This window comes from Anser cygnoides, chromosome Z, assembly GCF_040182565.1.
Source record: "Anser cygnoides isolate HZ-2024a breed goose chromosome Z, Taihu_goose_T2T_genome, whole genome shotgun sequence".
NCBI classification, from domain to species: Eukaryota; Metazoa; Chordata; class Aves; order Anseriformes; family Anatidae; genus Anser; species Anser cygnoides.
This window is the reverse complement of record NC_089912.1, coordinates 38333163-38360670: the sequence shown is the minus strand read 5'-3', so window position 1 is coordinate 38360670 and position 27508 is coordinate 38333163. Positions and strand designations below refer to the sequence as shown.

The 27508-nt window shown below is 40.6% G+C and overlaps 1 protein-coding gene and 1 long non-coding RNA gene across 8 annotated transcripts in view; one reads left to right on the top strand and one right to left on the bottom strand.

The window, feature by feature from the left end:
- The window catches only part of SEMA4D (semaphorin 4D), a 95642-nt gene that overhangs the window by 6182 nt on the left and 61952 nt on the right, over positions 1-27508 (bottom strand). For 4 of the 7 annotated variants that reach the window (XM_066989052.1, XM_048046080.2, XM_066989053.1 and 1 more), the window contains 13 exons: positions 27036-27181; positions 25896-25958; positions 23959-24057; positions 22631-22724; positions 21585-21698; positions 20124-20275; positions 18185-18360; positions 17921-18077; positions 16954-17176; positions 16397-16512; positions 12091-12263; positions 11824-11867; positions 8291-10721 (listed from right to left, as the gene is read on the bottom strand). In XM_066989052.1, the coding sequence (XP_066845153.1) occupies positions 9808-10721; positions 11824-11867; positions 12091-12263; positions 16397-16512; positions 16954-17176; positions 17921-18077; positions 18185-18360; positions 20124-20275; positions 21585-21698; positions 22631-22724; positions 23959-24057; positions 25896-25958; positions 27036-27181 (2471 nt within the window). In that variant the 3' untranslated portion in view covers positions 8291-9807. Of the gene's footprint in view, positions 1-7717; positions 7925-8290; positions 10722-11823; positions 11868-12090; positions 12264-16396; positions 16513-16953; positions 17177-17920; positions 18078-18184; positions 18361-20123; positions 20276-21584; positions 21699-22630; positions 22725-23958; positions 24058-25895; positions 25959-27035; positions 27182-27508 lie in introns of those variants that run through there. The other 3 variants (XM_048046082.2, XM_066989054.1, XM_066989055.1) reach the window with 2 other exon arrangements.
- LOC136789151 (uncharacterized) lies at positions 2741-6280 on the top strand. The gene is made up of 3 exons (XR_010827982.1): positions 2741-3807; positions 5493-5692; positions 5871-6280. It is a non-coding gene; the product is annotated as an uncharacterized lncRNA (long non-coding RNA).

Here is a 27508-nt window from a genome sequence, read left to right as displayed (position 1 = left end):
AGTAAATCCAGCTGTAAAGAACCGAAGAATAAAGCTACAGATTCAGAACAGCATGCTGATGGACCCCACGAAACCGTACCGAATCAAGCATTTGCCACATATGCATGAAATCCTAAGAGACATACGGCTTTAAATTAGTATCTCCAAACTATCTTTAAGGGCAAGAGATTATGGATTAAGCAGAGCTCACTGACATACGGCCGGAGCAGGGGGGGTAAGAGGGAATACCAGCCCCTCCGGTTCCCCTTGCCAGATGCAGGAACGTGTACCTAGACCTGCACAGACATTTCAGAGCTACCTGGTGAGGAGGCCGTGCGATGAAACGCTCAGGAAGTGCTGCTACACCTTGCTGTCGGCTTAACGCACTGTGTTTTCTCACTTTTATACAGTTCCTGAAGATAAAAGGGTAACAGTAAAACTAAACTTCCCCCAAAATTACTCAGAGAAAACGTTTCAACACAGAGGGAGGCAAGCTGGGTGAAACAAAACAGTGCCAGAAAGCCCAAACCTCTTAACCCCTCCCTCTCCCCCCAGGTAAACTCATCTCAGAAGGCTGACAGCAAACAGAAATCCAGTGAGGACAGCTGCTGACAGGTATCCCACAAAAGATTTCTAGCAGGGTAATGACAGTCGTTTTTGACAAATGCCTATAATGCGGACACAGTGTTGCTACCAGAGGCTATCCTCAGTGATGAGGCTTTAAGGTTTGGAAAAAAGAAACCTGTCCTTTATTCCCCAGCACTCACCAAAACTTTTACGAAGTTCACAGCAAGCACCAGATTGAGGCGGAGTGGGATAAAAAAAATAAATCGTGGCATCTGGAGTTAACACTTGTAATTTAGCTTGCAGCTTTGGCTTGTACTGAACACTACTGAACCAATCATCCCCGATTTTTCGGAATGCCCAGATCATATAGGCAGCTCATTCAAAGCAGGGATTAAGTTTTTAAAAGACGCTATAATCTGGATGCAGAAAGATTATGTTCAATCAGAGATCAAAGCACCGGAAAAGGTGACACGGCCCCTAGCCATTGATATGGAGAACAACCACCAGCGGTACCCAGCGAGTGAATGAAAGTTAAGATAGGAGGCTGGTTAGCATTTCATGAGCTGTAGGGGTCTGAGTCACTGCTGCTGACAAATCAGCAAAATAACAAATGGAGCAAACATTTGCAGTGAAGGGCTGCAGACTGGAAGTGGGGAGAAGGAACCTCTAAATTGAGACAAGCATCTCTGCAATTTTCTGGAACTAGTGTATCAGACAAGTCCTTGTTATTTTAGCTTTTACTTCAGATAACTGGGTTTAATTTTTTAAAAATTAGGTGCAATCCATTATCATTCTACAAGTGACAACAGTTTATCAGCAATTTAAAAAAAATTACTTAAAAATGCCAAGGAAAACAGATCTCTAAGATGCCAACAAAGATTGTTATTTCCAAGAGCAAATAAATCAGTCTGAAGAACCATGGCATACTCCTTCAAAAATCTGGTGCTTCTGTTAACTCACTGGTACCTTTGTGTGACAGCACATCTCAAGCTGATGCAGCCTTATCTAAACAGATTAAAAGCAGGAAGGGCTTGGCGTGAAGCGCGAGCCGCGTTAATGCACGACAAAGTAGCCATCCCCAGAGGAGGCAATGCACAATGCATACCGATGAAAGTAGGACACGGCATCTGCCTCCTCAGAAAGAAACGTAAAAGCAGACTGGGAAAATGTCTGACTTGTCCACGAGACGACAACGCAGAGCGTATCTGCCTGCGCTTCCCAGCACCACAAGCACTTGTTTAGCTATTACTATCTGAGTGGGTCCAAGGCAAGAGCTTGCAATTGTAACCCAGGTAACTGCCTGCAAAGAATAATTAAATGAAGCCAAAACTAGGGACTAGAGCAAAAGAACTGTGGAGTTTCCAGTTTGAGTTTGCCTATTTTTGCCCCCACCCTGCCCTGGCCCTGTCCCCCCATCAACAAGGCTACTACGTTAAGTCATAAAATACGGTGAAAAAAATAGAGACCATAGCTGTTTTAGGGAACAAAATGCTCTCCAGAAAGCATTCCTCCTCTCCAGAGAGTACAAGCTATTGAATTTGCTCCACTGTTTTCTGGACAGATCTAGCAGGGCAGAGACTGGGAGAGAAGAAAATGAGATATTAATCTCCACCGCGGGCACAGCGCATGCTGCATGTTGAAGCAGCTCTGGTAAGTAATGTCTGTGAAATGGCTTAAAAAAAAAAAAAGGCAAAAAAGCAATAGCTATGCTCCAAATCAGTACCCAGCTAATCAGCCATCGTATTGAGGGATTAATTACCAAAAGCCTACAGGTTGTAGCTCTCCAAGGGAGGAAAGTGGAGAGGAAGTCCCTTTGCAAACAGGGCCAGTGGGGGTAACGAGAAGTCCTGAGGAAAAGCACGTGGAAGGCAGCGCTACCTGACAGCCACTCCAGCCCTGGTCCAAACCTCCCCTGTCTCACCAGGCAGGGCTGGGAAACCTGGCTTCTCCACCCAGGAAAGGGTTTTGGGGTTACTGCTCAGTGCTGAGTCGGAGCTGCACGCTGGGCAAGGAGAACGCAGCGTACGTGGTTATTCCGAATTACAAAATAAAGGCCAGGAGCTCAAACAAAATCCTCTAAGCAAACGGTGTAAAGGAGCAAATGTGCAGCAAAGAGAATCTCCTGAGGTTCTCAGGAGACGTGCTGAGAGGCAGGTGGGTGTGCAGCAAACTTCACCTTTTACCTACAGCTGGTTGTACCGTAAAAGCTGCCACGGATTCCTGAGCACGTCTTTTTCTTACATGGTTGTGGCTTCCCAGTGGTCATGGGTACAAGAAATACAGCAGGTGAGTGCTGCTGCTTCCCACAAGTTCTCCTTGGCAAGGTTTTTACCCAGACTAGGAGGTACCATCTGTTTTCCTCAGTCTCCAGAGACCTTCTGACAAGCCCAGAACGGCTTGGTTCAAACTCTGCGGATATTTACCTAAAACTTCCAGACCAGTGCAATTCCGGCTGTTTGAAGACCATCAAAGCCTAAGTCCCCTGCTGACAGATGATGCAGCTGGTAAAATTTAGCAATGAATACACAAGAACACTTACAGATTTCACTGGTATTTCTGTAACACGGGATAGGCTACAACACGAAGGCAGTTTCAGACGTTTTAAGCTTTAAGCACATGACAACAGCAATAATTATTTGCAGGCTACAATTACTAGTACTAGCAGACTCATTTCCTCATGGGGAAAAAGAGATTTTAATGTTTCTTATGTTCTAAGTATTTATAAAATTATCGAAAGTCATGTAAGAAAAGGTTCTCCAGCTGCACCTGATTATTCATTGCACAGGAAAACCCTGTGCAAACACAGTCAGCTGTGTAACGTACAGGACAGCATTCGGTTCAGCAGAAAAACAAGGAAGAAAATCTTTTGAAGAGGAATTAATGACATACTCTTGGTTTTATTTCTTCCCCTCGCTCCCCTCCTTTATCTTTAGGTGGCTTGAGCTTAAAGTATGCATACATGGAGCTTACTCTAGTCTTAGACTCCTAGAGTCAAGACCCTTAGTCTTGAAATAAAACATGTTACAAAATAAGATGTCTTCCTTGCACAAACCTCCATGTATTTATTAGTGTGGCCATAGCCTTTACATATAAAAGCGCACAGAAAAGTAAATTCGTGCATAAAGTCAAATCTGCTGTTGATGCCAGAATTTAAGAATGCTGCGTCCACGTCATAGTCCCTACAGAAACTGATTGTCAGCTGGCTTCCAGGTGTCACTAGGAGGAACCATCAGAGCCAAGGCAACGCCAACACTTGAAAAGGTTTGTAGTTCTGCACACAGGTGGATGTGGGAGGGCCACAGCAGACCTCCATGTCTGAAACAAGCACTGCCACCGTGCTGGCAGGATAGTGGCAGCCCGATGGTATTCGGAGGGGGTACAAGAAAGATGGAGAGGGACTCCTATCAGGCAGCGTAGCAATAGGAGAAGGAGTAATGGTTTTAAACTAAAAGAAAGATTTTAGATCAGACATTAGGAAGAAATTCTTCACTCAGAGAGTGGTGAGGCACTGGCACAGGCTGCCCAGGGAAGCTGTGGATGCCCCATCCCTGGAGGTGCTCAAGGCCAGGCAGGATGGGGCTTTGGGCAGCCTGGTCTGGTGGGAGGTGCCCCTGCCCATGGCAGGGGGTTGGGACTGGGTGGTCTTTAAGGTCCCTTCCAACCCAAACCATTCTGTGAGTCTGTGATGCTGTGATTTTCAGACACAGTAACATCGATGCTTCTTCTAGTGTCTGTGTTTTTTGTTCAAAATGTGTCTGCAGTATGCAATTGATTCAATAACCTTAAGCGATGACTTCCAAGTCCTTTTTTGTTAATACATTACAGGAGCAATTTCAAGTTTTGAAGTTATCTTCTAGATGCAATTTAAATAATAAAAAATGTGGCACATCACAGATCCGCATAAAGAAATGGTTTTATCATACTAAGATCGCTTCAGGTAATGAATGTTCACTCAGTGCAGAAATCATTGAAAGAAACGGTACAAAACCACAAAATGACAAATTAACGCTTACTATCAGATAACTGTAGCCACAGGTGTTGAAACTGAATTGTAGGCAGGCAGCAGGCAATAAAACACCAGAGGTTTGCTAAGGAGCTAACTCAAACTGAGATACGGAACTGCTCCACCAGGTACTATTTTAGCATTCCCAAACGAGGACAGGGATAAAGATAAACCAAACACAGATTAGCAAGTAACCACGCAGATTAAAGACAAAGGTATTGCTTCAAAGCATCACCATATAAGATTCAACATATACTACATAAAAATTGTCAAAATGTTTTAGAAAGTTTTAGAGTATTTATGTAGTGGATTGCCCTGCGAGATGCAGAGCTTTTCCCCCGTCCTCTACCCCCCTCTCTCTCAGTTTTAAGTGCACTGGCCTCTGTAAAGCCAGACCTCGGGCACCTGGACACAGCCTCGGGCACCGTCAGGTCTGGACTCAGGCTGCAGGTGCTCTCTGGAGTCGAACTGTCTGCAGCAGCGCTCTGGGGAGCGCAGCACAGCCTCTCTTCCCCCCTTTCCTGCACGCCTTTCGGTGTAACTTAACAGTTCTCTGCCAGCAAAGCTTCAGTGAATCGTTCGTGATTCTGATTCTAGCGAGTTACGGATCTTTTCCTGGACTGACGCGGAAAGCTGTCTTGCGCTGCCTTTAAAATAATGAAACCAAAGGGAACAGCCACTGTAGTACATGGGATTTTATCATGTGCCCATCTCATTACGTCTGCGAAATAACTCCCATAAACTATGTTCCTGGTTTTGCAGAGCCTTTATCTCACAGGATTATTGAAATTAGACCAAAAAGTTAAGAAACACTTATGGGAAACCTCTAGCTTCAGACAGACTACGGAAAGTGGTTAGACTTCTTGACAGCATGGAAACTGACAGAGCGTATCTGCAGGCCAGAAATACAAGAGTAAAGCATGATGTTTTGCACTCTTTCTAGTTATCTGCAAATGTATTTAAAGTGTTGCTCAGCATACTCAGGATATTCTCGGATGCCATTCATCTGCAATTACAAGGTGAAGGATACACTGCTCTACAGCTGGGAGTGGTGGTGGTGTCGGCGTCACCACAACTACCGAGATACCACCAAGTTCCTCCTGCATCTAAATTCAGCAGAGCACGCCAGACAAACGCACGCAGGTGTGTACACCGTCGGCTCACTGCTTCTCCCCTGCGCCAGACGGTGTAGCATTTCGTTCAGTGTGCTTGACGCCAGCCTGAAATGCTTTTAAGCTGTACTGAAGAAAGCATATAGTAAACCTAGCATGTTGTTGAAATGGGCCACTTACAAGGTAGACAAGTGTTGTCCTTCTGAAAGTTTCCAGGTTAAAACATGTGGGATAAGCGAGAGACGAGTAAGAGAACTCACCAGCTCCTGCCGAGTTCCCAGACAGCTCGAAGCAGACTTTTGCAATTTAAAAAAAAAAAAAGTTCAGTAATTCTCATGAAAATAGTGTTAAAAACAATTAAAATAAGCTTCAGTCTGAATGTGTGGTGTGGCAATCTGTGCCTATAGTCCATCACAGAAGGGGAACTTGCCTATCCTGCATCCTTTGTTCGGAAGGCCAAGCACAACACCTAACTCTGCCAGTCCCGTTTTGCCCCGCTGTTCTTTGCAAACACATTTTACCTTACGTTCCCTGCTGAAGGGAAAAAAAGTTTCATTATGGCTATGTTTATAGGAAGAAGTATCAACAACCAGTGAAGGAATGTGAATAAACCCAAGCAAAGAGCTCCAGGTAGAAGCATTTGCTCAGCCCCCAGCCCCAGACACATTTGTACACCCTGACACACAGGCCCCAGAAGGAAGCAGCAGGCCAGCATCAGTTCAGCATGCTGGATTGTGCTCGTTTTTTTTTTTTTTTTCCCCCAAACGAATGGAATAAAGCTGTAATTCCGGGTGCAGGAAGGATGTGAGGTACCAGCCAGGCATCGTTTGCCAAGGAGAAGGGAAACCCTGTCCGTAAGACAAAGCCACTCCTTGCCTTCTGAGCGGAAGTGACTGCAGCTGGCTGAGTGCCCCCCCAGTGCCATCGCTGCGGCTTTCAGGGGACGGGCTCCTGTCACCGCTCCTGCCACCGCCTGCCCCTGCTCCCTCCAGCAGCAAGCTCCGCAGGCTGGCTTTAAGACGCTGCTTCTTCCTTCTCAAGCTCACTACCAAAGCACTTACTGACAAACTTTAAAAAGCCGGCCATGAATACCATGCTAAAACATACATGTTAAAGTAACTTTAAAATAAAGTCCAGATCTGTAGTACGACTATCAAATTGCTTAAATCTTTTGCACTATTTATGCTACTACTCCATTTTTTTTCCCCTTGGTGAACAATAAAAGGATTCTTGAGCATTTACTGCAGCAGTGAGCAAACTATAGATAAGATGATCCCACTGTTGTTCTTTCTAGCCATGAAAATACAAATCGTGTCTTTGGTAAGACCTGCTTTAATAAAGATTGATGCATTTTGATCTGATTCCATGTAACATTTTAACAATCACAGACAGACCAGTATGAAACAATGCTTTTAAATTAATCTATTTCTTTTTTCTTTTAATGAATAAAGTTACATTTTAAGACCTGTCTAGATTCATTAAATCCCACTTAAACAGGCAACTACTGTCCTGGCAAAAGCTGAAAGACAAATGTCGAATTTCTACAGAAAAAAATAGCTTTGACTTTCTCCTGTGCACCAGACAATATGTTCCCCATAAAATGAAAATTATCATTACCATAAGCACTTCACCATGTGAAATAAGTAAGAATGGAAAAGAATACTTGACCAGGTCTAAAACAATATGTAAAATTCAAATCTGACAGAAGGGTGCTTTTTTTAATTGCATACATCCTCACAGTGAAAATATTTACCTTCTAAACATCCATACGCAATCGTGAGTCAGCAGGCTCCATCAGCATGCAAATGAGCCTACTGAAGTCAATCGACTACTAACAAACTGAAGTAGGCCACTAAATCAGAGCCTGTATTTTGCATGACACTATGTGCAGTGCCTGAGTCTTAGCAAAAAGCACGTTCACAAGACATCCTGGAATAGTCCTTTTCTTTTTTTTTTTTTAAAGTATCAAAAAAGAAGAGCATGTACATTGCATGGTCACACATCTAAACCTTTAATGCAGAAAATACTAGTTGACACAGGGGTCCTTCCAACTTACCTGTGGCTTGGCAGAAGAGGTGAAAGGGTCCCCCGACACTAACATGCTGTGCCTGGTCACTTAGGAAAGGTGGCAACAACATGACCTTTACAAGGTCTGTGCTAGACCAAACATCAGGCTGGGTACTGGTGGGTGAAGGAGGTGAATCACTTCCCACACAGGACAAAAAGGAGGTACCAGTAGGAGGGAAAGGTATAGGAGATGAGGCTGTGCGACAGAAGAGGACAGAAAAGAAAAAAAAAGAGGGTACTAAGGAAAAAAGTTGCAAGAAATACATCACATATTGAAGAAATAATGCAAGAAAGACAAATGAATTTTAGAAGGGTAATAAATGGAAGTGTCCCTAGAGCACTAGAAAAGAATGCTTTCCTCCTTCACCCACGTCTTTTTCCATCCTTCCAATCCCCCACAGGGTAATAACCCATTTAACTAAAGCTGAGAAGAGAATCTTCCCCCAACTATTGACAAAAGTTTTCATTTTTTTCCCCCTTAAAGGCAACCACAAGGAACATTAGTACTTGCAGTACGGAAAGGAGCGTCATTATGTCAACTTTCATAAAAGTCAAGGAGTAATACAATTTATTTTAATATTTATTCTGTTATATGTACATAATTAAAATAGAAAAATAAAACCGAACTGAATCTTATAAAATATAAACCGTTTACACTAAGATGGTCTAAATTAACTTTGCATGGATGTTCAACATAGAAAAGCAGCCCAGGCATACTGCTATTTACCGTTAAAATGTACTCTACTTCTAGTAATATTTACAGAAATACGCAGTGAGAGGAACAACTCTTCAGAACTGTACCGCACAAAATGCTTTTAACAGACAAACAGTGCTGTTGTGAACTGCGCTTAGAACAAATGCACATTTTCACTTTTGCAGGCATGATTCACATAGACAGTTCAAATGACTGATTGTTTGAGCAGCTCCAGTTTCAGTCTCCAGTTGCATAGGAGATTGATTGGTAGGTATCATCCAGAAAGGGTGACGCTGCAAAGATTTGTCACGAAAAAAGAAGTTGAGTTATATCTGAATCTGAAAAAGAAGAAAAAAATCGGCAATGTTTTCTCATCAGGCTGTATCCTAACAGTCCGTTCCAGCGAGTCACAAGCTGAGTTATTGTCAGGAATTCTTCTCAATTCCCATTTCGCTTCCACAGTGCAAAAAACCTCTCTGTGTCACTGCTAACTGACAGTTGCTTGCCTGTATTGTTTCATTTAAAAAAAAACTAAACAAAAGAAAATGAAGAAATCCAGTTTTGTATAGAAAAAGAAAATGTGTCCAGCTTGCTGTTTAAAGAAGAAAAAAAGCATTCCTAAATCTATCATTTTCTTCCTTCCCCCTCTTACTCCAGTCCACGTTTCGTACCGATATCGTTGTACCTAAATTTCTAAAAAGCAGCAAGGAAAAAAGCCTTTAAACAAGATTATCCCTGAGAGTCTTACACAAATCAAGCCAACTATTATCCCCATGTTTCTTAAAATCTAAGATATTTAAAAAGCAGTTAAAAAAATTAACTTTAACAAACTAAAGAGACCTAGCGTGCCAAAACACAAAACTAAAAATAATCACTAGAAGCAAAGAAAAAAAATGTCCCAATCTGGACAAAAGTCTATAATTTACCAATCTGATAAACTAAACTTAATTTCCAATTTGGAATTCAAATGAAACTAGAACTTTTTTTAATGGCAGCTAAAAGATGTGCAGACTGAAGTACTTTTTAAAGCCAACTGAATTAGTTACTTTTATCCTATGGAAGAAAAGGGCCAAGAAAGGAGTGGGCAACTGTTCACCAGAGTGAAGTGCTCAGGGTTGGGTGGAAAAAACAGGAATAAACAAATGGGGATCTGAAACTGGCCATTTAAAAAAAAAAATGACAGTACAATACAAGATGCTATGGTCTGCAGACAAGAACACCGCTTCTGTATCTATCTGGTGAGATCCGAATGCAAAGTGGCTTGCTGTATAGCTGAAGCGTGAGAAGCCCACGATGGCTCAGCGGTCACGACCACGAGCTCGGTGTTCAAAGCTAGCTGTGGTACCGCAGCTGATTTCCACCACCGACACCGAAGATCACGTCCTTCAGTCTCCCTCCACGTCTGAGTCAGCGTACTTGAGCTCACACTTCACATCGAAAGGCTTGTCTTTGGCCTCCCTGGGCGCCAGCACGTCCCCCGGCTGGAGCTGGCCGTTGCCGCAGTCCGGCTCCGTCTCGTAGCCGGTGTCGTGCGCCGGCTTCGGCTGCTCCCCGCTCTGGTGGCTGATGCTGCCTTGCTCCACCAGGGTTTCCTTCACGCTTTGTTCACAATCAGAAAAATCTGACTTTGTTTTTTTCTTACCCAGCAGCATGACTGAGCGAAATTTCAAGCACTGTCCTGGCAAATACCCTTTGTAACAGTTGTAGGAGAGCAGGCACAAGAAGAGGATAAAAAAGAAGAGGAATAGGAACATCAACAGGAAGTTATCGTTTGACTTCAGGAACATTGTCTTTTCTGGGACTGCGTCAGGAATTGAATTGAAGAGCTCTGTGTTGGAGGCTGCGCTTGTTAGGACAGGGCCAATGGGTTTTGTTATCCTTGCAGTTGTCACTGGTACAATCTGAGTGGTTGAGGTTTGAGTGGTAGACCCCTCGGTTGATACAGCTGACACTTTTGGTACATCACTATTACCTTCTGTGGGTGCAGCTGCCACCGTTGGGCCTGCTGTAGTATGCTGGACTTTTTTCAGTTCCAAAACATGCTTAGCCAACACTTGAGAGAATTTCTTATTCTTCACTTTTTCTTCTGACAAACACTGGTAAACACCACTGTCTCCTTCCGATAAATTGAAGATGAGCAGTGCCTTTTCCAGCAGACGGTACTTGGGGCTCTCCACTCTCAGTACGTCATCTTTGAACTTCCAAACTACCTGCGCCAGATTGGACTTTTGAGAACACTTGAGCTCTGCTGTGCTCCCATGCTTGAATGTATGCTGTAGGGAATTCTCTCTTACTTTATCTGGAACATCAAAATAAATGTGCAAAGTATCAGCAATGATTCCTGTTTGGTCTAATCTGTACAGTTTCATGAGACCGTGCTAGTTGTAATGGAAAGATTACGGTGTTAAGATTATCTGACAAGACCAAGACAACAGCATGCAAGAGTCTCAGTGAAACGCTCAACTACAGCTGTGTACAGGAAATCAGAAAATACTATGAGACTGGACACCTCAAACTCCAAAACAGCCTCCATTTCCAGGGAGTGGGTGAGACCTTGTTGATCCACAACTGAGTGTGCCTCTGAGAAGAGTCATTATTTGACAAAAGATGCTGAACTTGGTATCACTTTAAAAGCAATTAGTGCATTTTAAAGTAGATCAGCAACTACAAAATCTCCAAGAAGAAATCTAACAAAGTCCTGTTACTCAAATCTCTTCTGAAAGTATCAGCACCTATATTTCATGCCCACAATGATGTAACTAGCAAGCGAAACTCTCACAGCAGTCCTCACTATGCTTGGATTAGAAATGAAAACAGTAAAGCAAAGTGCTGTTTACTGCAATACAAATCTTCTGTAACACTAGTCTTCTTTAAGATCATGATCTGAGGTCAGCAACATGCTATAAAGAATGGACCTGTAGTTACTTGCCTTAAAGCACACTGGAGAGCACTTCAGTTGCTCTGCATGATGTTCTGAGCCCCCCTCCCCTCTGATCATAAAACTAGCTTTTTTCCAGGATCATTTCATCTGATCCAGCATCAATAACCAAGCACTTATCAAGGCTCACAGCAGAATGTCAAATGCTGTTATATCACAGAGACAGAGGCCTCTGTACTAGAGATACTTATGGTAAATAGTACTTTCATTCACAAGGTGTTGTTGAGGTGCCCCTGATCATTTCAGAGGTTTGTGCACTGCACACTGAAATGTACACAAATACAGACATTTTAAGACAACATAAAGGCCATACAGATGCTCAAACATTAAAATGCAAAGTTTCATACCTATTAAGATATAAACAAAGTCCAAATAATCATGGAAACAAGCTGAACTAAACACTACTTTTTCACTATTCCACCTACACGTGTGAAGAAATAGCTCTTCAAAGACTGTAACTCACCAGAACAAGAAGATGCATCTCCACCTATGTTCTGGATCCAATTCCTGTAAAACATAGCACAAGTATTGCAACTCTAAATCTTACTTCCTAATTTTTCTTGTAAAATGAAATTTATCTTATAGCACAAGCAGATATTTTTGACAGATGCAGTTAATGGATAGAAAAAAAAAGTCTGCATTTGAAAACATTCAGTTAAAAATTACTGGTAAGGAGCAAGACTGATACAATACTGATAGCAACTTAACGGTAATCAAAGGCTGTCATTACCTTTCAATTTCACTTTCTTTAAAAATATCAACGCAGGAAGCTTCAAGGGGTTTCCAAGCACAGTAAGGATCCCTGGCTAAGACACAGTCAACACAAGTGGTGTACTTGTCACAGAATGCCACAGGAGACTGAACCACACCAGAATTCGAACCAGCATAGAGGTATCTTCTGCCCTAAAAAAAGACACACAGCCAATCATCTTCTCAAACTGGAACAATCAAGTTCATGAAGCAACTGAAAAGTGTTTAAAAGTAAAGAGGTACACACATACAGCTGTAAATCTGTAAAAGCAGCTTTAAAATATTCGTGATACCAGAAGTGGAAAAAGACAAAAGAATAAAAAACTGAATTCAATACATTTTATGAGAAACGAAAGTAACTGCTTAACTGTAGCTTTATTAAATAGTTTTTCCACAAATATGAATGCACTGATAACCTTCGTAAAAGGGAAGCCAAGCATATGTTAATGACAAGGCTGCAAAGGGCACATAACAAGCCTGTAAAGGGAAGATTTTCTGTGTACTATATTTCTCTATATACTATATTTTCTACTACTCCTGCTCCCTTTAAGCCAAAGCAGCCCTACTGTCGACCATTCAGATCTCTAAAGAGCCATCAATGTCAGCCCTACGTCTGAGTCTTGTAACTGCCTACTACTTGCTACTAAAGGAATAGTGAATAGAGTTCAAAGAAAATAATGTTGGCATAATACCTAGCAAAAGGGGGGTATAAAGGCAACGATTGCTTGACCTACTGTTGCTGTGGATCACAAAGAAGTGTCACCCTGAGCACACCAGGAAAATATCACACTCATCCTGAACCTCCTTGTCATAAAAGATAGACAACTGCGTTCACTCATCTGTTTCAAAGTTCAGAGAAACTGATGGCTGAAGGTACACTGTGAATTTACTCACTGCTGTGCAAAGCTTCAAGAAAGACGTCTGCCCTGCAAGCCCAAAACACTGTGACCTACCCTCTAGTACTTTTGCGAGGCAGAGCATACAAAGCCAAACAGTACACCCACCTACGCAGTGGATCTACTGCATCCAGAGTAGAATACTGAGTGAATTTATTGGCACTCTACAGCTGTTGTCATGGCAAAGAAGTCAGATCCAAGCATCAAGTGTTTCTTTCTGTATTGCAGCTGCACAGATTTCAGTACGTAGAAATGCACTCAAGGGTTGTCTCTGCAGTGAGACTGCTTGACCCTGGCAGGATGAACACGGTTGCATAGGCAGGTATCCAAAAAAGCCTCCGAGTAGAGCAAGGCTCTTCATAAACCTCACATTCATGGCACAGACTTTTGTTCTTGACATCAAGAACAGCCTCAAGAGGAAAAAAAAATAGCTAAGAGGGCATCTTAGAGCTGAATTGAGGTTCGGGAGCTCACTGTCACCTTTTCACTAAGTTATGTGAAGAGGCATTCCCATGAGGACTCAGAACAGGGAAGTCTCTTTAATGCAATGAGACTGAGAAATCTGTTTTAAGAACAAACTAAAGAATGATACATTGTGTCTAACAGCAGTCTCTAGAGGAAGGCAACAAGATCAAGCATAAAACAGTTTAGATCCCTCATATATATGAAGTGTTCAGATGACTTTCAAGGAAAAACTTGATCCTATAAGACAAAAGACAAAACAGGACCAAAAAAAGAATATACCGGCACTGCTGGAAGATAGACTTTGAAAGAGAACGAAACTTCAGAGGCATACTTTCAAATGCAGTCTTTCATCCTAAAACTTAGGTTAGGTTAGTGTTAGTCTGTGCATCCCCAGAAATAAGTCTGCAGCACTGAGAGACACACAGCTTTCTAGGAAAAGCTTCCCACCCTGCCAGAAAGCTCCCCCGATGCACTGCAGTCTGTTTGTCTCCCTAGTGCTCTGCTAGCCAACATCCAAGCCAGCAGGGCAACACTGAGCGCAGGCTGCAGTGCCTCGGCAGCCTGGGAGTTCAGGAAACAGGTGGAGAACTGAGCAGACCACTTAAAAAAATCAAGACACACCTTTCAGCCAAACAGGAGTTTGGAGGACCTGCTGTAGGCTCGTGTGACCGACTGCAACCCTCCAGGCAAGGTGAAGGTGTAAGAGAAGGGCCTGGAGAGTACTACACTACGGTGTTCAGAAAGGATTCTTACTTCAGGGTAGTCTGAAGCCCATCATCAAGGGGAACAACTATTGCCCACTTGTGGATGACCATTTACTATGGGATGCCACTAGACATATCAAAATACCAGCTGTATGAAGGACTTCAGTCATAACTAACTGCGATTCCTTACTGGCTGTCCAAGGAGGCAAAAGCTCAAGCTTCCACGACAGGGAGCAGAAGTAACCCCGACTTGGTTGGTACCACAACTACACAACTTCCATGACTCCAGCACCCAAGCCCAAACTCCAATTCATCACTGGAATGGACTGCTGCTTTCATGGAAGTGTGCTGGACAGCACTGCTTCAGCTTTTGGTATCAGTTTTAGGTGTCAGAAGTTGTTCCAGCCACATGGAGGTTTTTACTTCCTGAAGATAAAGAGATTCTGCACCACAGTACCATAAAGGAAGTTGTGTTTCAGTTTCAATTCTGAAGTTTGAGAGAACTTTTGGCGTGAAAAGACAGTGCATTCCCTATGAAGTGCCTATGCTGTGCTTACACTGCCCTCTTTCAGGAATGTTCTTGAGTAACTGGGAACTTGGCAGCTGGGTTCAGGGCAAGTAAATGCAGTGCCATCATTTCTACATCAGGTTGTAATGCTCATCCCTTCACTACCACTGCCCAGAAATGGAGGAAGCATAATTAAGCCAGTACATGAATGATTGCGCAGTGTACCCCCAATTACAAGAATGGGTATGAGCTTGTGGTCCTATCAGTAGCACAGTAAACGTGCATTTGTAATTTCAACCCTACACCTGAGATTTTCAAAAGCTGCCTGGACATGGTCTGGGCCAGCCTGCTGTCGATGTCCCTGCTTGAGCTGGGGGGTTGGACCAGATGACCTCGAGATACCTTCTGACCTCAGCCATGCTGTGATTCTGTGACCTGGCCAGTGTGATGCATCATATATACAAACACAAAAGCAGAGATATTACTGAAATCTATGAACACGGAAATTTTTAATTGCATTGACTTTGATCTGTCTGTCAAAAGTATATTCTATCTTCTCAATACTTTTTCTGTTACAAGCATGAAAGGACTGTTAAGCATGCAAGATGAGCTTGGAAGAATTTTGGCGTGCAGTTCTTTTCCAGAGAATAGATCACATTGGCAGAGCTTTTTTTTTTTTTTAAATAGGACACAAAAGTAAAAGCTGCTCTTAAAATATCTTGGCAGTATTCCTAAATCCCTAATATCCGAGAATTCATTGATCACTGGGTACTTACTGAACATCAGTAAGATTACTACACACTTTTAAACAGAGTCATTCTTTCCTTAAGATGCCCAGAAATTTCAACAGTTGAAGGGTCTGATGCTACAAGCCACTGTTTAGGGTAATACTTTTGTAGGCATTTATGGATCTGCAAGGCTGATTAACTAGGACCAGAAGGGCTAGTATACAAAATTCACTATATGATTATATTGAAAAATCATTCTGGGATTAAACCCAGCAATTGTTTAATAATGCAGAACGACCACTGGGTTTGTAGCCTGCAGCAAAGCTTGTGTCTTCCAGCTGCAACTGAAGCCCTCTCGTCTGGCAGGCAGGACCTCACCAGCAATCCTGTCTGGAGTATAACACCAGCAGCGGCACCAAAGAGCCTAGTCTCACAATAAATCTACCACACAGAACCAGCCTGGAAAGTTTGGGACAGCAGAAATCAATTAGGTACAAAATCTTGAGTCTCTCTGCTAGACAAGACTGCTCTTCTGTTAGGTCTGCTTCCTCAGGAAAAATACACCACCACTCTTCCATTAATTCCCTGAGGATTTTTCCTCATGGATTTCTACTGGCCACAAGGGGTCAGGATTTTTACATTACTTCTAACCTAAAAACCCGGTCCCTTTAATAAACAGCTTACAGGTTTCAGCTCCTGTACAAGCAGAGTGAAGACTTGCACACCTGTGCCCTTCTCTCATCACCACCACCACCACACACACCTTCCCCGTGTCTGCACGCTTTCAGAAGCATGCCACCTATCCAGTGCAATGGAATGTATCAGGTAATAAATATATTGATACTGCTGCAGAGATTACAGGTGCAGCCTTCAGCGGTTTGCATAGTGATGGTCTTTCATCATGACAAGGTTACAAGTTAATACTTCGTTAAGTTTTGTGGAAGAGGAAAAAAAAGATGAATGCTGTGATGCTTGTAGCACCTACTTTTTTGGATGAAAGCAAGAGTGTTTGGACAGGCTCAAAGTTTGGGAAAAGCTGTGTTTCTTCAATAATATGCATTCCATTTTCATAGCTGATAGCTTTGTGCAGGGCTCCTTGATCTGGAACAACAGAGTAATGTATTTAAGTAAGATTGTTAAAATAGAAAGACAGGGAAGAACTGCACACTTACTATAACTTGCATCAATTATATGCTTGCAGTTCAGCTGAAGACTTCACGCCATTCTGTGCCAAAGGCAACCATTACACTTGCCACTGTAAGGAGTTCTGAGCAAGAAAAAATGTTTTGGGGCACAGAATAACCTCTTAGGGATTATCTCATGTTTGTTTTTGTTACACTCACTGCAGTTTTGCAGTTCTTCTCCTGCAATAGCTCTTCAAAGCATGCAAGGTTCTCCACTAACTTGCTGTGGCTCCCCACTTTTTAGTGAAAATACCACCTGATGTAGAGGTGCTGTAAATATGGAAATCTTTCGAGTTTCTGTTAGAGCATACTTCAGCCTAGAGAATCATCATTAAAAAGAGTGTTTTGCAGAACTCACCTGTACTGATGAACATAACATCATATATGGTACCATTGAGTGCTCTGACTCTGTCCACTACAATCTGGGTGTACTTCACATCTCGTTTTACTAGTCGGGGTCTGTCTCCCATAGGAGTCACAGAATCATCCATTAGAGGATGATCTTTAACAAACTGCAATGTTTTGTCTGGTAAATTCAGAGAACTCATGTAGTTCGATGCTCTGGCTTCGTTGTTTATGCACTGGTATTTAAAATTAAAAAAAGAAAAAAAAGAGACACTGGATTATATTGTAACAGCAGGCACATGTATTTTCTTCTGCACATTATTTTGGCCAGTAAGGACACCACAGAAGGTGCTCAGGTCCTGCAGCAGCTTGGCTTCTGCAATATGCTGATCTCTGAGCAAATGCTTCATACTATGTTTTTGTTCAGACCCAAAATACATTTTAGCAAAATATTCTTTCTGGACTCCCATGCTTCTTAACTACCTCTAACTGTCCTCTTACTTATCAGTAGCAACAGGACAACTGCAGAAAACATGAGAAAATAAGAAAAGTATGGAAAAGACCTAGCACTACTAGCATTTTAGTTTGTAAAGCAACATACTGCATTCGATAAACCTGCTGAATCTAGAAAGACAATGCAACAATTGTTTTATACTTCTATTCACCTGAACTAAAAAGTCTTTGATGGCCCCTGATGTATATTAATATCTATTTCACCACTAGAAAATGAGTAGCAAAATAATGAAAATATGAAAACAGCAATTAACTCAACTATAAATAAAAAAAACACTTTGATCCCCAGATACAACATTTGGAATAAATCACTTGAAGCATTTTTTCTACAAAATCTTTACAACAGGAAATATCCGTATCAGGGCAATCTAATAGTATGCTTTAGTAGTTTTTTTGTTTGTTTGTTTTGTTTCTTTACTCTTGCACATTAAAAACACTAGTCATTAATCCAAGATACAGAAACTTACTGCACCGGGTCGAGGATTAGGAATTTCCCCATTGTACCGTACCCACTTGGTATGAGACTGTTCGACTGTAGCACTCTGCATATACTTTCCTTTTGAGAAGACTTCTTCTACAGTAGACAGATTGTATGCACACACTGCTGACAGCCCCACATTATTCCTACAAGTACAGGAAGAAAGAAAAAAAATCATAAGTAATTATTCCTTGCTTTAGTAACTAGTTGAGATCAAAAGTATTAATCCAGGGAAAGACTGTATCACACTTACAGTTGTGGGGTAAAAACTCCATATATCACTGGTTCCTTCAAGGTCGGGGATTTGAGAATAAAGACATCGTTGATAATATTGAAAATTAAATTCTTATCAGGGATGGTACAAATCAATCTGGCCTTGAGAAAAGAAGTCCATTTCTTCTGTAAAGTCCTTAATCCTCCTTGGTCTCTCTTTTGGCATTAAAAAGAAGGAAAAAAAAAGGAAGAGTAGAAGTGTTCGTGAGGAAAATTAGGCAGCGTTTTCGTATTTAAGGACTATAGCTAAAATGCTACTGAACCGTTATATTTTTTTCTAAGATTTTATCTATAGCAACATCAATAACTTAACATATTAATATACAGAAAACTAAGGAAGTCACAGGTTTATTATTTTTTAATTAATTTAAGTCAACAGAAGTAACACTGAATGGTTTCTGTCAACACCTGTGATTAAGATGAGACATAGGACTTCTAAAAGCACTGGACTTCAGCAGCATTTGAAAAACAGAGATGAGCAATGTACCTTCATAAAACACACATGTTCATTAAACGATTAAAATAAGTGTGCAGGTATTATACATATCTTTTCCTTTAAGAGAGATCAATAACATTGTATTTGTTCTCTGACATCTAAGCATTAATGATTTAAGTTGTAACATTGCAATATGCATTTAACTTCCTGATATTAATAATTCCATTAGAAAAAATGCACCTATGGCCTAATCCTGTGAGCAGTTACCATTTTTAATAAGGATATGCAGTATCAAGACTTGAAGAAATAAAGATATATTTGACTAGACTAAAATGTTTCAAAATATTCAGTTCTCGAGCTGCAACTGTTACTTCTTTACAAAAGCAGACATATTTGATCACTATTAATGTTTCCTGTTCATTATCCAGTATTGTTATGCAAAGAATTGAAGAAAATCTGCAAAATTTAAGTATACTTAAGTAAAATATAAGTATAAATGCCTATAGATCTGCAATGTGCATTGATTCTTATTCCTATCAAGCAGCAGCAATAAAGCTCTCATTCTATGATACTCCTGTTCTAAAGCATTCACAAGCTGTCAGTGGGCAGAGGGCCACAATAATAACCCCCATGTAAACCTGCCTCCAGCTGCTTGTTTAAAGGAAATCTCAAAGGCACTAACTTGTTATTGATGTTTTGACTTCCATTTTTAAATATAAAACAGTAAAGTCAAAATAAAGCATTTCAACCTCATCAAAATGAAATGGCTTGATAAATTTCCTGTTGGAAAAAAAATACTAAGGAAATTGATACATTCCAATGAAAAGGTTTTTTGTTAAATCAACATTTTCTACTGGAAAAATAAAAATGTCTTCCATCAGCAAGATTTTTAACCAACACTCCTGGGTATATACTTGACTCAACCTAATATTGAGGTTTAAACATACTAAGTGTGACAGAATGAGATTGATGGTGACTGTTTTGTTTGAGGTTCTGGCAGTTCTGCCAGCCTCATGGAAGTCCCATATGCTACAAGTAGCTGTATCTACAGTAGATGATAGTCTTGCTTGTATACAGCTACTAGTCAAGAACTACAATTCTTCTCAAATGTCCTAGCTGCTCAGCAACAACCAAAGTCAGTTTTTCCGAAAGGACTGTACTTAAACTTGCAGTTAAAACAAACAAGAACAAAACAAACCACACAACAAGAAGAGACATCTTTTCTGCCTGTCTTCTTGTTCTTCTCCCCTAGCCCCCAAAGGTGGGTGGAACTCTCAGATGTACTGAAATTTCACCATTAAGTTAAATCAAGTATTTGTTTCCAAAGCAACAATTAGACTTTCAGTTCTCAGAAACTGATTAAAATTGCTGATTCAATGAGATGAAGTTTAACCACTTCAATTTAATTTCTAATAAGTATTTTTTTTTTACATTAATAAACAAAATCCACTTGAACTAGTAAAAGGAAATTGAACTCTCCCACCTTGCACACTCTAGCTATTCTTGGAATCATCAGTTTTCCAACAAACTCATACTCCACAGACACCTCGGTGAAAAAGAAGTATATCTTGTCGTCTTCTCCATCTGTGCTGTTTTGATCTGCTCTTACCACATCAGCAAAAACAAAATTGGGCTCTACAGATACAAAGAGAAGAATTTTATATTACATATAACTCTTATAACTTGATTCCCTCTAAGATGCTCTAGGAGTCCTCCCAAACCTCGCACTTTATTTCACTGCTCATTAACTGACAGACACTTCTTAAAAAAATAAAAAATATAAATACTGGAGAAAAAAAGCTATGTGAAAATATAACAGACTAAGAGATATGAGAGATCTCTAAGGTCTTGTATCTCATTACTTCACATTTTCCACCCACGCTCAAGAACGGTTTTCTGATAGGTCTGTATAGCTGCTTTCCCTTGCCTGCCTCTCCTCTGACCAAAAGCCAAGGTGCTCCTTAAGCAAAATACAAATGTAAGAGAAATGATATGGTATATCCTCATATGGTTCATTTATATTTAAAGAGAAAATCAGCTAAAAAGTGCAAGTAATAACTTGCCAAGGTTGGCCAGCTATCAGCACCTGCAAACCTGGCAGTTAGTTGAACCCTTACAAAGGCCAAACAGCCCCAGAAAAACAACAAAAAAAAAGCCACTAAGCATACTCCCAAACTCTGTTGGCTTTCAAATATGCATAATCACACTGCTGTCATCCAGCTTCCACATGTGAAATCAGAAGACATTTTCTCAAGATTTAATTCATATCTGCCTTGCAAAAACAGCTGTCTTTCGACTACATACACAGAATACCAGGCACTTAATATTTGTGCTGCTAGCTGAAATACTAAACATAACAAAAACTACAAGATTTGCTACAAAATTCCGTATCCTACACCTTTTGGACATAGTGCCTTTTTTTTTTCTTAATATGCCGATTTTATGATTTTGGTCTCTTATGGCCGAAAGCCACAAACCTCTGAGAGTTCCCCAAACTCAGCAAGTTCTGAAATTCAAGAATTGAGATAATTGGGAACCATGGACTTATCGATTTGAAAACGTATTAAAGACAAGGAACATTCTCCTTCATACTATATCACAGGTATCCTGTATCATAGTAAAGATGAACAAGTGGATATGAACAATAAGTTAAAGTCTGTGTCCTTTAACAATACGTTAAAGTCTGTGTCTCTAAGCTGTTTTCATTGCCAGTATTGATAGAAGTTCTGAAATTTCTAAAAAAAATAAAAATAAATCTCTTGAAGGCACACACAGGTGCATACACTTACACCTCAATGTATGCCAGTATTACATAAGCTATCGTCTTTGAGATAGTGGACAATTGTTCCTTACCTCTGAAAGGAAACTTAAATTTCTTTGTCTGGAATTGTGACTTTGAAGAAGGAAGAATGATTTGATCTGGCCTGTTCTCACACCCACTTACCATTAAGCCAAGGTATCGCATATTCTGTTCTCAGAGGACTCTGATGAGAATTCCGTGAAATAATAGGTTCACTTCCCAGGAAGTTGTAGGAAGTCCCAGAATAAAGCTCCTCATCTTTAACACAAAAACAAATATTTTAAACTTTCTTATACACTGGATACCAGAAAAGATATATAAATATTTCAAGAGACTATGTTAGCTTAAACTTCCCACAAGAAATGATAAACAAGGATTTCCTCTCAGTTGCCCCAGACATATCTTCTATGTTTATATTTCTGCTGACCACTCTCAAAGCTAACACTTTTACACTTGGTTTATTATTGCTCTAACACAAGCAACTGGCAAAAGTTAGCACTGTTTTCAGGGTACTTTAACACTTCCTATGTAAACCTGCAGTTTAAGTAAACTTGCATTTTTGATACTTAAGAAATGCCACGTACGTTTTGAACTAAGTGGGTTTTTTTCTTTACATGCTGCCAATATTCAAACTAAACTTAAGAATTTAGGCAACAACATAGTGAGCAAGAGCTTTACTTTTTCATTTCCGGTTTTGTGTCACTACAAGTTTCTCTTTTATGATCTTGTGACACCACAACACAGCCATTTTGGCTTTACCAAATCAAGATTCAGTGGTGTCTAACCATGTGGTTATGTTCCTACAATGTCTCACTTCCCTGTTCTGTTTCATGGATATGTCTACAAGAAAGTCAAAATTCTACTTGCTAAATTTATTGAAATTACAGTAATTTATAATACAGAGACAAGTCAAAGTACATTTATATTACCTGGACTAAAGCACTTAAAACCATTATTTTGAAAGTTGGTATTTTAAAAGTTGCTTTCAAAACAAGCTGAAGTTCTGAGCTCTCCTTTTGACACACACTAAGGTTGACTACATGAGTATTTTTATGTCTATCTAGTTACACATTAAAGATTTAGAAATACAGACCCCAATCTACCATTTCAATATTGAACAACTGGAGAATGATAGCGGAGAAGACCAAATATTTATACATAATAATGAGGTATGCAAAGAAGAAACTTACCAACCATAACAGATGTGTAACTTTGAGCAGGATCAAATGGACATCTGCCTTTACCATCCTCATTCTTACCTCCGAGCTCAAACAAAATCAAATTCTGCAAAAAATGAAGTTGAAAACCACAAAACAACCATTTTTACTTTTTCTTTCAGCCACCCAAATCACACAAAGGTAACAAAAAGACACACATTAATAGACTAAACCAGTAACTTTCAGCCTGGAATGCCTATTTTTTAAGATTATAGAAGGCACTTGAGTTTTCAGAAAAGTTTTACCAAGTCTAACAGAGAGGAAATGTGATCCTGTAATTTGTGAGGGCAGTAGCAGAAAAGAATAGACAAAAGTTTAAATCCAGACATAAAAAGAGACCTCAAGAAAGAAAACCCAAAAAGCCAGACAATATGAAAGGCCGAAAAGTTAACCAATACAAAGGCAAAACTTGCAACTATTAAATTAGCCTGCACAAAAATAGACAGTTTTAGAAATCAAGATGACTTTCTGAAGTGGACTGAGCAATTTTTAGATGACGATAAAATGGTGAGATGGGGTATAATTATAATCCAACTACATTTTTTAAAAGCAAGAGAGTACTTTGACTGCTACTTTGTAAAACCCTTAAAAATTAAGGGAATAAGTATCAGTAAGATGACTGAGACCTATAGCAACAATACTGGGGAAGTGATTATTTACATTGTGTAATGAAGACATTCGAGGCTAAGGACAGTGACTTCTGGTAATGTTCTAGAGCTGATGGCAGACAGACTTGCAGGAAGAGGCGATAAAAAAAAGGATGAAATTTTAACATAACTACAAGATTTCTAAATTTCAGAATCATTAAGAGCCATAGTAAGGAGAACAATGTGAGAGTCAGCAACAAGAAAAGGGAGTTTTGATTTTCAGCCAAGACTTTATTCTGAAGTGCTCAGCATTATGAAGCTATGGTATTGCCAGAAGCAGAGACGAGACAAGCAGAGTCAGAAATCTGAGAAATTTCAGGGAGATTCAACAACGGATGGAAGTCACAAAGAACATCATATCAGTTTCAGAAATTATTTTTACGCTAATGTACAATACACAGAGAATTATGAGAGCTATGAAAGAGTAAATCTGCTGTTAACTAAGGTGAATCAGTAATTCAGTGTTTTGAAAAAGGAACAGTATGGTTTATTTCTGTACTCTATCATCACTGTGAGACAGTATTATAAATGCTTCAATGCTATGACCAGCACTGAAATTACAAGTGTCTTTGGGAAAAGAGATTAACTCATTGTTTATAAGAGCTAGTTTTAAGTTAATATTGTTACTGGATCAAAAAATCTGTATGTTCTTACCAGGTAATCACATGTTGGCTGAAACGCGTTAGTTCCACACACGTAGAGAAAAGTGTCATTTAGCTGCTGCAGAACACGCACGTAATTACGACACTCTGTCTGTAATATGGGACAAGAAAAGGACCAGTCTGATAAGCAACAACTTCCATGTTACAACATAAACAATTAAAGTCGCACTGTCAACTCTTGTGTTGGTGCTACTCATGCCACACCACCCCAGTAATGCTGGGTGATACAGTCACCACTGGGACATTGCCACCTTACAAACTCTGGGAGCTCGAGTCCTGCAGCAGCTGCTTTCCTACGGTCAGTAGTGCTCAACTGCCTCAGTAAACCTGTTAGGGTAACATGTCCGAGTACTGCACGCTCAAAGAAGGGCATCTCAGATTGTTTCATCTAAGCCCGAACTGCAGAGATATACCTGATCCATGAGAATGACTACCTAAAAATGGAGTACATCTTAGAATTTGTCATCCTTTACAAGCCTACATGAAACAGTATGTGATAGCCAAGGTTGTATCTTAAGAGAGAGACCTCTAAGACCATTAAATCCTCAGCAAATCTTGGTTACTTATGTCTTCCCCCCCCCCCCCCCCCGTCATCCTGTGGTATCAAGTGCTCTTTCTAAGGCTCTGACATCCCTTCTAATAACCACCAATGATCTCTGCAAAGGACTGATGGAGACCCAGACACCATCTGATGAAGGGCGTGCAGGTGCACAAGAGGAATAAATTCACTTCTCATGCACTCACCACGGCTGTAAGTAATTATTATTGCTAGTAACCCCCACTGAACGTGGAGAACACAAAAAACTCCCGAGTGCATCAGGAAGAGTCAAAGAGGAAATGGTCCTTAACTGCCCGCTACACCTCACCTTAGGCGGGTAAATTGCCTTGATGGTTCTCAGTCCAAGCAAATGCAGATAGCTGAGCAAAGGAGATAGCCTACTCCATTTCAAATGAGCCCCCTGAATGCAGGATGTCTGTCAGCCCGGAATGCACCTGGGGTTTTACAACCGGGAGGGGGGGGAGCACCAAAGAAACTGTAGATGTTGGGGTGCTGATGTCAAATCTCTTTTAAGTGTAAAGTGGTACTGCTTTCTGTATCTGCAGTGCATGCAGCTTTCCATTTTCAAACCTGTACTAAAAGCCCGACCACGAATCTTGCCAAGAAAACCCTCGCTTTACTGTATTGCTATACCATGTGGCACAACACAGAGGATAAGGCACCAAGGCATCCCCACCGACGGTCAATCACCTTACAGAAACTAGCCCCACGGAATGGCAATATGAGCAAGCCAGCCTGTGTGCCGACAGTCCAGAGGGGTCTGTGGATGCCAGAAACACCAAGGGAGCCCTCGGGCTGAGCTGACTGCACTGCCGAGCTGGGAGGAGATTGGGCTGCTCAGGCGCCGGGGAACTGTCTGAGCAGTCAGACCAGCAAGGAGCACAGGCATTCAGCATCACAAGGTGGATATACAGTTAGTGAAAAATGCACCGATGGTATACCAGCGCTGGCCTAATAAATAAACCCTATGCCCTACAGAAGAAAAGATAAAATTACCCATTATTTTAGAAAATCAAATGTCGGTGTAGAGTTATTGTACTAATAACACAACAGTTACTATCAATTACCTCAGTGAAAGTAGAACTTGTTTATCAATTTAATGGAAAACTTACAATAACTAAGCACACATTAGTGTGTTCAGATTTTTTAACATTCAAATAAAATTCAACAGCAAGAAATAATGAACTAGGAATTACCAAAAAAAAAAAAGACTAAGCATACCGCAGTTTCTAAAGCTCAAGTTTATTAAGGAATTTAGGTGATTATTTGAAAATTTTAATTGCAAACATTTGGAGCCTTTCTTCTTTAACATCACTCCTCTTGAAGTTAAATACAAAATATCTTTCTTAAATTCCAATAAAAGAACATACCTGTTCTGATTTGCCCTTGACTGCACATTTAGTCCTTTTATCTTCAGTGACCTTCCAGCGCAACTAAGTGAAAAACAAGTAATAAGAAGGTACGTTCAAAGCACTTTAACACAATTGCAGTATTTTCAGACCTTGCATAACAAACAAAACAAGCAATTCTAAGGTTACTGTCTGCAGCAAATATAAGTCATTTTGCAAGTACCTTTCATTTTGCAAGTGGCTTTCAAAAGTTCAAAGCCATTCTTTTCTGAGGAGGTGACATTTCCAAATGCATGTGTCATTAGAGAGTGCAGAACCACTGCTAGTATCTTTTGGGTTAATCATTATCTTTCCCCTCAAATTACTTATAAAGTTCTCCGATAACATATGCTTTAGGGAGGTGCAAGAGTATCTGTTTTAAGCACTTCTCACTTTAACTCAAACTGGAGAAAACATTTTTTAAAAAATAAATAAAAGTTATGGGACGAACGGTCCCAATGGTGAGAAGCATGAGCCTGGGAAGGACCTGCAGCAATAGAACTGTGTTAGCAGGCTTCTGCATGGGTTAACCTACACTGAGAACCAAGTGTCAGCACACCCAGAGAGAGCACTTCTGCAGCTGAGCTAATTCTGAGCGAGCTGGACCAGACCTCTTTGCAGTGCTGCTTACTGCGCAGACACAGCTAGAGACACCGCACAGAAGCTGAAACTTAATGGACAAGGCCTTCATCACATCAGAGGCAAGCCTGCAGCTTGCCACTCCTGAGCAAGCTCCAACTTTGCTTCTGTTTCAGATTAATTTTCTTCTGATTCAGATTAAGAGGAGATACAGCCCACTCCCACCAATAAAAGGCATATAAACTGGCAAGGTGGCCCTTATGTACAAAGTCCCTCTAGTCCAGCACACTGCCTCCAAAGAGAAAATGCCTACGGAGATCTCTAGTAACTTGTTTGTATTTCATTTTCTCATTTCTTCCTCTCATCTGGTGACATATTTTACTCAATAGCATCTTCCAGAAATAAAACTGAGGTAGCCCAGACAGAGTATTTTCTCTTTTAGGTACATAACATCTAGAGCACAGTGCTGCTGGTATCAGAAAGTGAAGTCAAATTTGGCTATGATTTTTATGTGGAGAATAGTGTATTAAAATGCATACTCACCTCATGCTGCTTTTCAGCAATATTAACTGCATTTAATGCAAAGATCACTTCTCTGGCTCCTACATACAGAACATCTTTGTCCTCACTTAACAGCAAGGTTGAATAGTTTGACACTTCTGATTCATGAAAATGTATTAGCTGGACCTCTGTTGAAATGAAAGGAAAATAGCACCACATGAAGAAACATGATCACTTTGGGTCAAGTTTATGGGTCATTTTTCTAAGCTGTCTAACAGCCCTTGGGTATCTGGAAAGCAACAAAGCTTAGTTTGGACAACACACATAACAGATGAGAGACCCCCTCAGAAGCTTGGTTCAGCAGAAACAGCAGCTCCCATCATTGACATCAAAATCAATGGTCCCTACTTTCTAGTTCTATTTCAAATGCCTACAAATTTCCTCCTGCAGTGATCCCCCATAACTCATGTCGTCTTCCTTCATTTTTTTTTCCCAATCGTTAATTCCTTTTTTTC